The sequence below is a fragment of the Loxodonta africana genome, chromosome 18, assembly GCF_030014295.1.
Source record: "Loxodonta africana isolate mLoxAfr1 chromosome 18, mLoxAfr1.hap2, whole genome shotgun sequence".
In the NCBI taxonomy this organism is placed as follows: Eukaryota; Metazoa; Chordata; class Mammalia; order Proboscidea; family Elephantidae; genus Loxodonta; species Loxodonta africana.
This window is the reverse complement of record NC_087359.1, coordinates 24,519,908-24,536,320: the sequence shown is the minus strand read 5'-3', so window position 1 is coordinate 24,536,320 and position 16,413 is coordinate 24,519,908. Positions and strand designations below refer to the sequence as shown.

General features: G+C 44.4%; 1 protein-coding gene across 3 annotated transcripts in view; it reads left to right on the top strand.

Moving 5' to 3' along the window:
- Window positions 1–16,413, top strand: part of ARSG (arylsulfatase G) — a 133,475-nt gene that overhangs the window by 37,235 nt on the left and 79,827 nt on the right. For all 3 annotated transcript variants that reach the window (XM_023556957.2, XM_003417205.4, XM_064270835.1), the window contains exon 2: window positions 10,481–11,289. In XM_023556957.2, the coding sequence (XP_023412725.1) occupies window positions 11,072–11,289 (218 nt within the window). In that variant the 5' untranslated portion in view covers window positions 10,481–11,071. The remainder of the gene's footprint in view (window positions 1–10,480; window positions 11,290–16,413) is intronic.

Below are 16,413 nucleotides of genomic sequence, written 5' to 3'. Positions count from 1 at the left end.
TCTGCCTGGCCAAGGGTACCTGGCTCAGGTTTTGTCAAAATGGCAGAGGCGGCCAAGACATTGTGGGACAAGGAAGGAACCACAGTCTGAAGGTTTGAAAATGCAAGCTGGAATGACTTGTCGTTTTCCCTTCGTTGTTGTGACAGTGGTGTCCGCAGCTTCTACTTTCTTGGGCTGAGAATCCAACAGCAGAGCACGATGACAAAGAGTGCTGGCAAAGATTCAGCCAATAGATGCAGGGAGCCCAGGTTTCATCATCTCCACTCAGAATAGTTTTGTTTATTAATTTTAGTAACGCTTTGGGCTAGCATAGTACTTTTTCCCAGTGCTCTCATATTTGTTATTGCTTTATCCACGAAACAATCAAGAGGTGTAATGATAGTAGCAACAGGTCTGAGCACTTACTGGGCGCAGGCACTGTGCTCAGGTTTTCCTTGCATCAGGTCATTTTATTATCACATTGTGTTTGAGTTTGGGGAGTTTACAGTGGCTCCACTGTTAGGTAAGTGAGGAAACCGAGCACAGAGAGGTTCGGTAACTTGTCCAAGGTCACACAGCTAGTGAATGAATCCTGGGTACATTCTTCTGGAAACAGGCCAAACACATCCCCAAAATCAACCACCTGAGGGGCAAATGTGTTAAGTAACTGAATTGAGTTTTTTTTTTTTTTTTCTCTCTCTTTCAAATTTGGTCTTACTCTTACCTCTGCCCCTGCCCTGGCCTGAGCCTCAGTCTCAGCCTCAGAGGTTGTCAGGTAAACTTAGAAGGACTCCAAGACATTTAATTGAAGTTAACCAGTTCCTGTAAAGTTGGCCCAGATTCGTGGCCTGCCCATGTGCGTCAGGGTAGAACTGTGCTCCATACGGTTTTGAATGGCTTGTTTTTCAGAAGTAAGTGACCAGGACGTTCTTCCGAGGTGCCTCTGGGTGGACTTGAACTTCCAACCTTTTGGTTAGCAGCCCAGACCATTAACCATTTTACACCACCCAGGAGGCAGAACAAATCCAGGGGCGAGGATAAATCCACAAAAATAGAAAAGATAGTATATCACGTTTAAGAGAAATCCCCTACTTTCCCTGCAAAAATCGCAAAGACAAAAATGACAACGTTAACACGTGAACCTGCTGATTAATCTGGGTGTGACAAAGTTCTCTTGCCTTGGTGTAACAAAGAGAAAAGGTAAGATGCATGAGGTGGGACTGCTAAAAACTTGAACCTGAATCTGATCTCACCTCTAGATCAACAGACCAGTCTGCAGAGAAAAGAGGGGCTGGGGGAACCTTTTAAATGACATCATGGGGATGCAGTCGGCCAAATCCAAAATTTGAGCAATTTTATAGAACAAATGCCCCAGTATATTTAACAAGTATATTGCAGGGAAAAAGAGAGAGAGGGGAAACCTATACATGAAAAAAGACACATGAGCTAAATGCAATGTGTAGACCTTGTTTAGATCCTGATTTGAACAAACCAACTGTAAAAAAAAAAAAAAAAAAAGATGAGACAATAGGGGATGTTCGAACACTGATTGAGCCTTTTATAATACTAAACAACAAGTTCAGTTGCTGACCTAAAGGTTGGAGGTTCAAGTCCACACAGAGGTGCCTTGGAGGAAAGACCTGGCAATCCACTTCTGAAAAACCAGCCACCAAAAACCCCCTGGAGAACAGTTCAGCTTCAGCACATATGGTGTTGCCATGAGTCGGAATCCATTCACTGGGCAACTGGTTTAAAAGAATTATTGTTAATTTTTAAAGGGATAGTAATGCGAATGTAGTTATTCTTAAAAAATATTTTAGAGAGCTGCATAGCAATATTTATGTACAAAATGATATGATATCTGGGGTTTGCTTAAAAAGAATTCTGTGTATGTGGAGGGGGAGTAGAAGGGAAGTCAAGGGGAGCAAGAGGAAACAAGACAGGCCATATGTTGATAACTGTTGAATCTGAATGTTAGGGAAGCGGAGTTTTTCAGCTTTTGTATATGTTGTTGAACACATTAATTATAAACACTATAACAACAATCTATGCTGTTTAACAAATAATATGTTAAACATAAACCAGTTGCTGTCAAGTGGATTCTGACTCATAGCGACCCTGTAGGACAGAGTAGAACTGCCCCATAGGGTTTCCAAGGCTGTAATCTTTACAGAAGCAGACTGCCACATTTTTTTCCTGGGGAGCAGCTGGTGGGTTCGAACTGCCGATTTTTTAGTTAGCAGACAAACGCTTAACCACTGTGCCACCAGGGCTCCTTTTTAAGCATAAAATGTTTAACAAATAATAAGTAAATACAGCTATTAATGGATTGAATTGTGTCCCCTAAAAATGTGTGTCCACTTGGCTAGGCCATGATCCCCAGTATTATGTGGTTATCCTCCATTTTGTGATCTGATGTAATTTTCCTATGTGTTGTGAATCCTAACCTCTATGATGTTAATGAGGCAGGATTAGGTCGTGTTAAAGAGGATTACGGTGGGATGCAATACCCTTACTCATGTCATAGTCCTGATCCCATGTCAGGGGAGTTTCCCTGGGGTGTGGCCCCCATCACCTTTTATCTTACAAGAGATAAAAGGAGAGAGAAACCAGCAGAGAGATAGGGACACCATACCGCCCAGGAAGAAGTGCTGGGAGGGAAGGGTGTCCTTTGGACCTGTGGTTCCTGCACTGAGAAGCTCCTAGACCAGGGTAAGATTGATGACGAGGACTTTCCCCCAGGACTGACAGAGAGAGAAAGCTTTCGCCGGGAGCTGGTGCCCTGAATTCTGACTGCTAGTGTCCTAAGCTGTGAGAGAATACATTTCTGTTTGTTAAAGCCATCCACTTGTATTTCTGTCAGAGCAGCACTGGATAACTAAGACAATAGCTTTGCGAAAAGTCCCCGATCATTTTGGGAAATAGGCTTCCAGGGACCTGATTTCATGTATTTGACCTTGAGCCATTTCTACTTGACAGCCCTCATGATTTTTCACATGGAGAACAGCATATTAGAGAAAGGGTGCTCAGAGGCCCATCCACTCTCTGCTTTTTTCTGACCCGTGCTCCAGGACCCCAGTATCATTTCCGCAGGGCCACTGGGTTTTAGATGCATGACCTGACACCACCGCTGCTCTCCCAAATTGGCTCCTGCCACATGGCTTCATTTTGTGACAGCTCCAATAGGAGGCTCCAGCCTCATAAGCCCCCTAGGGCTGGGCTTCCTGGCATCGTCCAGGTCAGAGAAGTATTATTTCCAACAACAGAGTCTGGCCTGGAGTCTAAAAGCTTAAAAAAAAAAAAAAATGCTTTTCAATCAGCTGAAGGTGCCCTGGTTAAGCACTCAGCTGCCAACCAAAAGGTTGGTGATTCAAACCTGCCCAGCAGCTCTGAGGGAGAAAGACCTCCTGATCAGCTTCCGTAAAGATTACAGCCAAGAAAACTCTATGGGGCAGCTCTGCTCTATCACGTGGGGTGGCTATGAGTTGGAATCAACTTGATGGCACCCAACAACAAGGATACGCCATGAATTCCAGACTTATCCAGAGGCACCATTACTTTGCAATTCCAAAACTCATTTCAATTAGTTGCTTATTACCTAAGTGGAATCGCTCTCCCAGCCTGGATGGAGGTTCCGATCAAGAATGTCCTCTGCAACCTCTGTTGTAGCGAAGACCAGCCTCCCAGATACACTCCAACAAGTGATCTTTCAAGATTGGGCCAGCCCCAAACTGACACGTTGGGGTCGAGGGCTAAAGAAGGGGCCAAGAGAATGTCTATTACACTTTGACATTAAATAGCCATTTGTTCCGAATACTGAAGTAACTGGGTTTTTCTGTCCACCTTTTTTTTTTTTTTTTAGGCCTACACTTGCTGTTAGTTGCTATCAGTTCGACTCCAACTCATGGTAACCTATGTATAAACAAAAATAAAAAAACAAACCTGTTGCCACTGAATCAATTCTGACTCATAACGACCCTACAGGACAAAGTAGAACTGCCCCAAGGAGCACCTGGTGGATTCAAACTGCTGACCTTTTGGTTAGCAGCCATAGCACTTAACCACTACGCCTCCAGGGTTTCCAACCTTATGTGTAAAAAAAAAAGAGCAAAATGTTGCCTGGTCCTGCACTATCTTCATGATCTTCGATATGTTTGAGCCCATTGCTGTGGCTATTGTGCCAGTCTATCTCACTGAGGGTTTCCCTAGTTTTTGCTGACCCTCTACTTTACCAATCATGATGCCCTTTTCTAGTGATTAGTTTTTCCTGATGATGTGTCCAAAGTAAGCAAGACGAGGTCTTACCATCCCAGACTGTTGTTGTGTGCTGTTGAGTTGATTCCAACTCACAGCGACCCCATGTAACAGAGTACAACTGCCCCATAGGGTTCCGAGGCCATACAGTAATTGTTTGGCTGCTAACCAAAAGATCAGCAGTTTGAATCTACCAAATGCTCCTTTGGAAACCCCGTGGAGCAGTTCTGCTCTGTTCTATTGGGTTGCTATGAGTCAGAATTGACTCGATGGCAATGGGTTTTTGGTTTAATCTTTTCAGGAGCAGATTGCCAAGTCTTTCTCCCGCTGAATGGCTGGTGGGTTCGAACTGCTGACCTTTTGGTTAGTAGCTGAGTGCTTAACCACTGCACCACCAGAGCACCCATCCTAGACTAGTGTGAGGCAAATGAGGCGCCCTAGCTGCAAAATTTAAGGAGGTCACACTCACTCTCAGGGCAGTGCAGGTGCAGGGTCACCCCTTTGGGGGAGCGCTGCTTCTGCAGGTTTTGTGCCCTAGGCATTTTGCCGACTCACTCTAGCACTGCCTCACCTATACTCACCTGGACTGATGCAGTGGACTCCTCAGCTTCTCCCCTTGCTACCCTGCAGTGCCTTTGTTCATTAGCAACAGAGCAGCCAGAGGGATTCTGTTACAATGTAAGTCAGGTCTGGCCACTCCTGGTCAAACCCTCCCTGGGGTCCAATCTCGCTTAGTAAAAGTCTGTCTAAGCCCCACTTTCATTTCCTCTATGGCTCCTCAGATTCTCGCCCTGTCTCACCCTTTGCTCCTCCATCAAGTGGCTTCCTTGTTGCTCCTCAGACCTGCCAGACCTTTGCACTTGCTGCTTGCTGTGCCTGCTGTGTGTTTCCCGGAGAGCTGCAGAGCTCACTCCCCTACCTCCTATGGATTGTTATACAAAATACAGGCAGTCCCCGGGCTAGAATGCCTGTTTATGTACCACTTGCGGTTTCAAAACAGCCCCCCCAAAAGCCTATCATATTAAAAATTCGAGGTAAATACAATGGTTTGTAATAACAAATGGGCACTACTTTGTGACATGCATCAAAACGTTATTATTATTACTATTATATTCTTATTACTGTATTATTATGTTAAAGATGTTTTAGTGTATCTGGAAGTGTTTGTTTCATGTTTTTTATGCATAGAAAGGTCACTATATACTATATACCACGACAAACTGACCAACCGACGTTAAGTACAAACCGTACCTCACTGTTCCAACTTATGTACAAATTTGGCTTCAAGGCTGATTTAGGAGTGGAACTTGTTTGTAATCTGGGGATGGCTTATACCACCTTTTCAGTGAGGTCTTCCCCCACCACTCTTTTTAACTTTGCACCTTTCCACCTTCATGCTCTGGGTCTCCTTCCTGCTTTGATTTTCTTCCTAGCGCTTAAGCTTTCCTGATGGTATTAATTTTATTTCTTGGTCCAGGGCTTTTGTTTGTTCCGTTCACTGCTGTGTGCCCAGTGCCTAGATTGAGACCTGTCACTCAGTCCACCTTTGGTGGATCAATGACTGAACACATGAGCCATTGTTTCAGACTACACTTTGACGGCTGGTACCCAGCACCCCACCTGGCAGAGCCAGTGTGACTTCTAGCCCCAAAGCCAGCCCACAAGAGCACGCTCTGATTTTGTGGGTAAAACAAATGAACTCTGCAACCAGAGGGACCCCCCCCCCCACCTTTGTCTCTTTTGGCTTTGACTCATCAGAAGCTTTTGTCTCTGGAAAACCAACAGAGCCCTCTGCCAAAAAAGTCTGCCGATCTTCTTGTTATTTCAGCTGTTTTCAAGGCTCTCTAGGAGGATGCTTGGCTGCAGGGGGCCCATGGGGAGCCAGGGTCAGGTGATGGAGTGAACTGCTCAGGAAACCCAAGGACTTCCAGCTCTAGGGTATTCAGGCGCTGCTCATCTGATCTTTGAGTTGCCTTATCTTTGCTTCTCAATCCTTCTGGCCTATAGCCTGCTTGCTGATTATTTCACTTCTCCTTGGTGCCTTCCTCATAAGTGAGCCCAGAAACTGAAGGGAGCATATCTAGCAGCTCTGTTCTAAAACGGGGGTCATTGACAAGGATGCAGAGGACAGCAGTGGTTCAGTGGTAGAATTCTTGCCTTCCATGTGGGAGATCCAGGTTCAATTGCTGACCGATGTATCTCATGCACTGCCACCACCCGTCTGTCAGTGGGGGTGCATGTTGCTATGATGCTGAACAGTTTCAGTGGAGCTTCCAGACTAAGAAGGACTAGGAAGAAAGGCCTGTTCATCTATTTCTGAAAATCAGCCAGTGAAAACCCTGTGGATCACAGTGGTCAGATCTGCAACCAGTCATAGGGATGACACGTTTTGTTTCATTGTGTATGGGGTCACCGTGAGTCAGGGACCAAGTGGACTGCAGCTAACAACAGAGAAGGATGCAAATCATTGGTAAAGTGGATTGGCAACTGAAGTTCAGTCTACTCCTGATTGTTTTAGGCTGAATTTTCTAGAGGAGCAAAACGCAGTGAAGTATATATATAAATATATAGAAAGAGAGATTTACTTCAAGGAAATGGCTCACACAGTTGTGGGGCCTGGTAAATCGTAAATCCGTGGGTAAGGTGGCAGGCCAAATCCTTCTCCTGACTCACATGGTTGCAAGGACTGACAAACCCCAAATCTGCAGGTCAGGTAGCAGGCTGCAGGCTCACGGGGTTTCAGGAGCTGGTGAATCCATAATCAGAAGGTCAGGGCCTGGCTGAAGGCTTCGCCAAGAACCGGAGGTCAGACCAGGAGATGAGTGCAGGCTCAAGAGATAGCAAACTTTGCCAGAACATCCATACATATTGGATGCAAGCCACCCCCCAAGGGAACCCCCTTTCCAACTGATTAGCTGCTCATGTCAGATTACAAAATGTCTGCCAAACCACTGAGAATCATGGCCTAGCCAAGTTGACACATAACATTAACCATCACAGCACCCTAGGGCTCAGCAAGGATCTCCTGGTCGATTGTGTCCTGATGAAATACATGGGCCTTCATTGTGAGATTTGTTGAGTAAGGTGGTCAAGGAAGGGGTGGGTGTTTTATTTGCCAGACTCCCCGTTACTTCTTTAGTACAGTGGAGTTCTCTTTGCCTGTGTCTGCTCTTCTTTCTGAACATCAGAGGGTGATGCATATAGAAAAAGTTGATCCACCTACTAGTTTGGTGAGTAGTGCCTGCGGTCTTACAAGCTTGTGAGCAGCCACCCAAAATACAAGAATTGGTCTCTATTTGCCTGAAAAGCAGAGCAAGAAGGAGACCCAGGAACTGGGAAAGGAAATGGACTGCAGGTTCAGTTACCTCCTGAGCTACTACCTCCTCTGCCATGAGACCAGAAGAAATAGATGGTGCCCAGCTACCATCACTGAACATTTTCATCCAGGACCCAAAAATGGATCCTGGCCAAAAGGAGAAAAGTTGGGGAACAGAACCCCAAATTCATATGGAAACTAGACTTACTGGACCTATCAAGACCGGGGAACCCTTGAATCTATTGCCGAGAAATAACCTTTAAACCTCGAATCAAAACTATCCCATGAAGCCATTGTGAAACTAAGCAATAGTTTAGCTCAATTAATAAAGAAGTTTGCCTTGAAAAAATAAAAAGTTGAGAAAGTAACAGCAGATGTCAGCAACTGGGGCCATTTTCTTCAGGGCACCTGAGCTCACAATCTCAGCTTGGACCTTAATCAAAGCCCATGGCTTGGAGTCCATTCTTTGAATGCCTGGTTTGCCCTTTCCTCCAGTTAAAAAAAATGTGGAAAGGATTAAATGTCTCCCTAGAGGTGTGAGCATGAAGGATAATACAATGGTGTACTGGCTGGATTAGGCTATTTCTATCCTATGAAAAATTTTAAGTATTAAATGATTCTTTTTAGAAATCCTCAAAGGAATGTTTTATCATAGAACTATAAAGAAAAACAAAGTCTGGTTATGTTCCCACCTTAAGTTTAGCTTCTTCCTTAAGTAAATTTTTTTGTCTGAAGTCTTCCGTGTTGGGTCATTGCAAAATGGATTATTGACGAGCAATGAGGCCACTCTAGTGTTCCAAGCTAAGTAGCCTTAAGAAGAAAAGCTTCCTGTGACTGTTGCTCATGGTCAGAAGCCAGGAGAAGGAGGCTGGGAATCAACTAGCTGGTCAACAAGTGCTGGTTAAGCTCCATCCTTGTGCATGGGCTCTTTCTTCTAGAAAGGGAGAAGTCTTTGGGGCCTCAAGATCAACAAATACCAGTTGAATTTAATTGAGTTTGAAATAGTAACTCTTCTTTTGGAAAATGGAAAAATTTGCATTTCTGAACAATTGATTCATTGGCCTTCAGATGACCATGACTGTTTACTTGGACTTCCTTTTATTTTGATTAAGTGTGTCTGCCCATCCTTTTGAGTTTTTCTAGGTGTTCCAGAATTTACATACCTCCAGCCATTCCCATCCACTTCGGTTGACCATTGAGTTTGGCCGACTGGCTTAGTCACCTGGGCATTTCTTTCTCAAGGGCTGGGCTACACAATTGGAAATAACATGTGTTGTAAACTCAGCCCTAGCAACATTGTTATGTATTATAAATTGGTTCTCCTTTAATCCTCTCCATGGGTTGGATGTTCAACTGAGGTTCGTATTTGGCTATTTGGCCCAGAAGTCAGCTCTCCTGTCTCCTTAGTTGTTGGATGCCATTAAGTCGATTCCGATTCATAGTGAACCCATGTGACAGAGTAGACTGCCCCATAAAGATTTCTTGACTGTAATCTTTAAGGAGCCCTGGTAGCGCAATGGTTAAGTGCTTGGCTGCTAACCTGAATGAAGGTCGGTAGTTTGAACCCATCAGTCACTCTGCAGGAGAAAGATGTGGCAGTCTGCTTCCTTAAAGATTACAGCCTAGAAAACCCTATGGGGCAGTTCTGTTCTGTCCTGTAGGGTCATTATGAGGTTGAATTGACTCAACAGCACACAACAACAACAACAATCTTTACAGAAGCAGATTGCCAGGTCTTTCTCCCATGGAGCAGCTGGGTGGGTTTGAACCACCAACCTTTCTGTAAGCAGCCAAGTGCTTAACTGTTTGCACCATCAGGGCTCCTGTCTCCTTAGTAACCTTGTAAATTTAGGGCTTTTAAGTGAACTAGGAGTAATATGGTTTTATCCCCTGCTTCATTTGCAACCTCCAGCTGAGCGTATAACCTTGAATTCCTGTCTTTCAAAACTCAATCTGGAAACAAAACAAAACAAAACAAAAAACAATCTGATTTGTTACTTTGTGCTTGTCCACTGAAGCCGAGTCCTTTTCAGTCAGGTTGTGCAGTTCCTCTTTTCTTCTAAGACCAGATTCACGATGTTTGTGTTTTTTAGCATCTTGCTACTCGAAGTGTGGTCCAAGGACTAGCAGATAGAGCTCACCTGGGAGCTTGTTAGAAGTCTAGAATCCCAGGCCCCGGGCATACCTCCTGAAGATGCATTTTGGTAAACTTCCCAGCTGAACTCATATGCACATCAAGTGTGGGAAGCACTGATCTCAAGAATCTTTAGATTTTCTTAGTAAAACTTACACTGTCAGGATTTAAAGGGATACATTTCCTTTTCTTAAAAATTTTTATGTGAAGCTTTTCAAGCATACAGCAAAATTAAGTTTTATAGTAAACACCCATGTATCCTTCATTAGCTTTTTTTTAAACATTTCCTTTTTTCCCCCAAATTAATTTTTATCAACGATATTATATAGAAATACTAGTTTACGGTGTTCCTGTTACAGAGTCATGTCTTGGTAAAAAGGCTCTCGCCCTTTTCTGTAAAATTTGCAATGGGCTTGATAAAACCACGACTGGCTTGGGAATTCCTTGTGAATCAGAGGAGCATGGTGGTGGGAAGTATGGCCTGGGATTTGGCAGAGCGGAGTGCTGGCCCTGACTCCATCCAGAACGCTGATCCTCAGTATTCTCATCTTTGCAGCTGAGTGGGTTGGGAGAAACAATTTCTAATGTTGCGTCCAGCCCTGTGACTATAGGCCCGTTGCAAATATTATTATCATCGCTATTTTTCACGTGGAGAAACTGATGAACCAGTGAAATATTCAAATAAGAGGGAAAACATCTGTTGGCATGGAAAAGTGATCATTTCCTAAGCTACTGAGTAAAACACAGCTGCACTGGCAGTTTTAACACTGTTTTCTTGTCAATTTTTGTTCTTTCAGGAAATCTTACAGAAACATGAAGCCCTGAGCCATCTGGAACTCAGAAACCCATTCGGGGCCGTCTGCGGCTTCTAGAACATCCAGGTGTTCTGCAGATGTGAGAACTTATCCTGCAGCTACCAGCTGGGATCCCAGACAGATGCGAGGCTTATGCTACTGCTCCAACACATAAAGGTCACTTTCTAAGTGGCCGTGATAAGTTAACTGTGCAACGGTACATAGAACCCAAGTGAAAAAGAAGTTGTTGACACTGAGGCCTAACTGATGCACGAATCAGTGATCCTACTGAGCTGTAGGCTGCTGGTGGGATAACATTTACGGAAAAGGGTTAAATCGAATTCAGGGGTGTAAATTTCCTCACTTTCCCAAATCAGGACTTCAGAGGGGGTCATCATTTCTGCAGCCCCCACTGTTCCTATAGCCATCACTGCCATCCCCACTGCAGCTCCCACTTACACCTATCTTCCTGCAAACCCCACAGGCTCACTCCAAGGACGTCCTACACTGAAAGTGAGCCGAAGGGAGCTCTCGGAATCATCTCTCGGGGTGGCTCGACATCACCCCAACAACTGGAACCCTTTTCTTACCACCATGGGCTGGCTTTTTCTAAAGGTTTTGATAGTGGGCTTGAGTTTCCTGGGATTTTTTTATCCTGTGGTGGATTTTCGCTTCAGTGGGAAGACTGGAGGCCAGAAACCAAATTTTGTGATCATTTTGGCAGATGACATGGGGTGGGGTGACCTGGGAGCGAACTGGGCAGAAACAAAGGACACGGCCCACCTTGATAAGATGGCTTCGGGAGGAATGCGGTGAGTCTCGAAGATGCCAAGTTAGCATCTCCTTGGGTGTTTTACACTGACAACTCTTGGGGGGGCAGTTTAAAGCACTTAAAGAGCCGTAGATGAATCCATGTTGATTTGATTAATTTGTATATCTATTTGGTTGGAAGCCCTTACAGCATATGAAGAAATCCATCCATCCATCCATCCATCCGATAACATTTATTGTGTGTGCATGTTCGTGTGCGTGTGTATATTAGGAACTGGGAATACAGAGATGAACGAGATAAAATCCTTGCCCCCAAGGTACGTGCTATCTGGCAGAGAAGTTGAGTTTAAAGGAAAGTAAGGATCATGTGAGCCTATATCAACATTTTTTGGAGTCCTGTGGCTGCAAGGAAGAAGGTGACCTTTGAAAAGCAACTAAAAGTCAGCTAGGCAGCTGAGCTATGGAGAGACCTCTATCATACACATAGCTGTTTAGCACCACACTCAAAGGCATACTGTGACATACTGGTCCACATAAGGAGCACCGAACTCTCAGGGATGCAGAAAGGGAGAGGTGTGCATCTGAATGGGTTGATGTGCTTGTAAAAGAGCCAGCACAGAGTTTTGTTCAAATGCCTCAGACTGAGAACAAGTGTCGGAGCATTTAGACTTGTGGCTTTTCTTCTCAGGCTAATGCTGATCTGACTGACCAACTCGGGTCTCATCTGCACTGGGTTAAGCTTCTCCATTTGGCTCAGTGGGAATGGTTCCAGCTAGCTCATTAGGACAATGTGTGGGGCATCTCCTTGGAGTTTTGGCCACTTGCATTCTTGAACTTAAAGCTTTACCCCTGAGATGCAGACCCCCTGGCGTCCCTGCATCTGGTCTCACCCCACTGTAGTCCGTCTTCCTTTCCTCAGTCAGGGTGAACTTTCTAGAAACTCACTCCTCTGCTTCCAACTTTTCAAAGACGCTCTGTGGCCCTCGAGATAAAATCCACACCCTGCATAGCAGCTAACAAGACTGGCCCACACTCCACACTGGTTCTCCTTACTGCCCTTCATCTCTGTTGACTTGCTGCCTCACTCTTGGGTGTCTCCTTTGGGTTCCTTCTTCCTGCTGTACTTCCCCTGGTTAATTAATTTCTACTCACCGTTTAGGCCTCAATTCCACATCAGGTACTCAGGAAACCATTTCTCAGGTGCCTCCAATGCACCCTGTACTCTCTTTGCCATGGCCCTTGTTGCTTTTCATGGTGATTGTTTAGCCATCTGACTTCCTTTCTGGCTCTGGGCTTTGGGAAGGCAGGGCCCTGTCTACCCCTCCCCCCCCATACACTTATGTTCCCAGCACCTAGCACTGTGCCTGGCACGTAGTTGTTGTTGCCGGCTGTTGCTGACTCAGCCCCCTACTGCGGCAATCCCATGCACAATGGAAAGAAACGCTGCCTAGTTCTGCACTATCCTCATGATTGGTTACAGATCAGACCATTGTGACCCACAGGCTGATTTTCAGCAGTGGATTGCCAGGCTTTTCCTTCTAGTCTATCTTAGTCTGGATGCTCTGCTGAAACCTGTTCCACATCGTAGCGACATGCGAGCCTCCACTGAGAGGCTGCACGTGAAGTGCATTGGCTGGGAGTGAAACCTGGGTCTCCTATGTGGAAGGCTAAAATTCTGCTACTGAACCACCAATGCTTCCTGGACCATAGTAGGCAATTAATAAATCTTTGTTAATCAATAAAGGAATCTTAGGAGAGTCTAAGACATCCTGAAATGTCACCCCAAATTTTGCATGTGGGAGTTTTTTTTTTTCCTGGAGAGACAGTGATCTATAGCATTCACCATGTCCTCTAAGGGTCCTGGGTTGTCAAATGCTTAAAAAAACTTCTGCTTTGGTTGTAAGTGGGTCACTGGGGAAATATCAGGCCCATTATTTAAACCAAGATGGCAAGATCTAGGCTTTCTTCTCACAAGCCCTCTCTGCCCGCATGTGCTCACCCTAAGCAGAAAGAGTGCCTCAGAGGCCAGATACAGATACAGCTTGGTGGTCCATGGTTCTCCCCTCTGTGAAGGTATTCTCTTTACCTGAACCTGTGACAGTGGCCAGGCAGACGGCCCTCTGATTTGAGGTCTCTTTGCTCTGTGCTTTGTTAACAGGAAAGCCAGCCTTCCTGTGAGGCTGAGGTTTCTCCTGGCTGCCTACTCATGGCCAGCAGGGAACCGTGGCTTTCAGACACAAACTCTTATGGCCAAAGAGGTCTCAGAGTGGCTTGAGAAAGTATCGTTTCTATTCTCTCCTTTGTATTAGCAATACTACTTATCTCTGTACTTACCTTTCACATAGTCTAACGTGCCAGGTGCTCAATAAATGTTTGCCACACCTAAGACTAAATATGGAAACCCTGCTGGTGTAGCAGTTAAGAGCTACAGCTGCTAACCAAAAGGTCAGCAGTTTGAATCCCACAGGTGCTCCTTGGAAACCCTGTGGGTCAGTTCTACTCTGTCCTATAGGGTTGCTATGAGTTGGAATCAACTCGATGGTGGTAGGTTCGGTTTTTGGTTTTAAGGCTAAATATCGTACTTAAGAGGGCAAGCTCTTAAGCCAGACTGCTTGGGTTCAAATCCTGCCTCTGCTGCTTTCTACCTGTGTGACCTGGGTAAGCTACGTCATCCCGCAGAGCTTTGCTTTTCTCTCCTGTGAATGGGGATAACAGTACCAGCCTCATAGGAAGCTGTGAGATTAAATGAAGTAACCTATCCAAGTAAATTATCCCAGAGCGTAGCACGCAGTACCTTTCCCCCTGGAAAAGGAAGAAAGCCGTTCCCATCAAGTCGACTCTGACTCGTGGCAACCCTATAGGACAGGGCAGAACTGACCCGCAGGGTTTCCAAGGAGCGGCGGTGGATTTGAACCACCGACTTTTTGATTAGCAGCCCAGCTCTTAACCACTGTGCCACCGGGCTGGATGAATGTTAGCTGTTGTTATGCTTGTTATTGTTCTTTTGTTGTTGTTAGTTGCTGTCGAGTTGATTGTTACTCATCGTGACCTCCTGTGTTACAGAGTAGAATTGTCCTATCGGGTTTTCTTGGCTGTAATCTTTGTGACTTCCAGACTAAGACAGAACAGGAAGAAGGGCCTGGCAGTCTCCTGAAAAAGATCGGCCAGTCAAAACCTTATGAATAGCAGCGGAACATTGTCTGATATAATACCAGAAGATGAGCCCCTCAGGTGGGAAGGCCCTCAAAACACAAATGGGGAAGAGCTGCTGCCTCAGACTAGATTCGACCTTAATGACATGGATGGGGTCAAGTTTTCAGGACCTTCATTTCCTGGTGTGGCATGACTCAAAACAAGAAGAAGCAGCTGCAAACATCCATTAGTAATCGGAAAGTGGAATGGATGAAGGATGAATCTAGGAAAATTGGAAGTCATCAAAAATGATATTGAATGCATATTCATTCACATCCTAGGCATTAGTGAGCTGAAATGGACTGATATTGGCCATTTTGAATTAGACATTTTGAATTGGACTATGCCGGGAGTGACAAATTGAAGAAGAATGATGTTGCATTTATCGTCAAACAGAAAGAACATTTCAAGATCTGTCCTGAAGTACAATGCTGTTAGTGATAGGATAATATCTCTACACCTACAAGGAAGATCAGTTAGTACGATCATTATTCAAATTTACACACCAACCACTAAGGCCAAAGATGAAGAAATTGAAGAATTTTACCAACTTTTATATTCTGAAATTGATCAAATATGCCATCAAGATGCATTGATAATTATTGGTGATTGGAATGCAAAAGTTGGAAACGAAGAAGGAAAAGCAGTTGGAAAATATGGTCTTGGTGATAGAAACAACACCAGAGATGGCATGATAGAATTTTGCAAGACCAACTACTTCTTCATTACAAATACCTTTTTTCAACAATATAAACAGTGGCTATCCATGTGGACCTCACCAGAGAGAATACACATGAATCGAATTGCCTACATCTGTGGAAAGAAATGATGGAAACGCTCAATATCATTAGTCAGAACAAGGCCAGAGGCTGACTGTGGAACAGACCATCATGAATTGCTCATATGCAGGTTCGAGTTGAAACTGAAGAGAATTAGAACAAGTCCACAAGAGCCAGAATATGACCTTGAGTATATCCCACCTGAATTTAGAGGCCATCTCAAGAATAGATTTGACACATTGAACACTAATGACTGAAGACCAGATGAGTTATGTAATGACATCAAGGACATCATACATGAAGAAAGAAAGAGTCATTAAAAAGAAAGAAAAGACCAAAATGGGTATTAGAAGAGACTCTGAAACTTGCTCTTGAACATAGGACAGCTAAAGCAAAAGGAAGAATGATGAAGTAAAAGAGCTAAACAAGATTTCAGAGGGTGACTTGAGAAGACAAAGTAAAGTATTATATATGAATGAAATGTGCAAAGACCTGGAGTTAGAAAACCAAAAGAAAGAACACGCTTGGCATTTCTCAAGCTAAAAGCACTGCAGAGAAAATTCAAGCCTGGAGTTGCAATATTGAAGAATTCTACAGGGAAAATATTAAATGATGCAGGAAGCATCAAGAGAAAGTGGAAGGAATACATAGAGTCACTGTACCAAAAAGAATGGGTTGATATTCAGCCATTTCAGGAGACAGCATATGATCAAGAACTGATAGTACTGAAGGAAGAAGTCCAAGCTGCACTGAAGGCATTGGCGAAAAACAAGCCTCCAGGAATTGATGGAATATCAATTGGGATGTTTCAGCAAACAGATGCCGTGCTGGAAGTGCTCACTCATCTCTGCCAAGAAATTTGGAAGATAGCTACTTGGCGAACCGACTGGAAGAGACCCATATTTGTGCCCATTCCAAAGAAAATGATCCAAGAGAATGCAGAAATTATCAAACAGTATCATTAATACCATGTGCAAGTAAAATTTTGCTGAAGATCATTCAAAAATGGTTGCAGGGAACTGCCAGAAATTCAAGCCAGATTCAGAAGAGGACATGGAACGAGGGATATCATTGCTGATGTCAGATAGATCTTGGCTGAAAGCAGAGAATGCCAGAAAGAATACCTGTGTTTTATTGAGTATGCAAAGGCCCTTGACTGTGTGGATCATAACAAATTATGGACAACATTGCAGA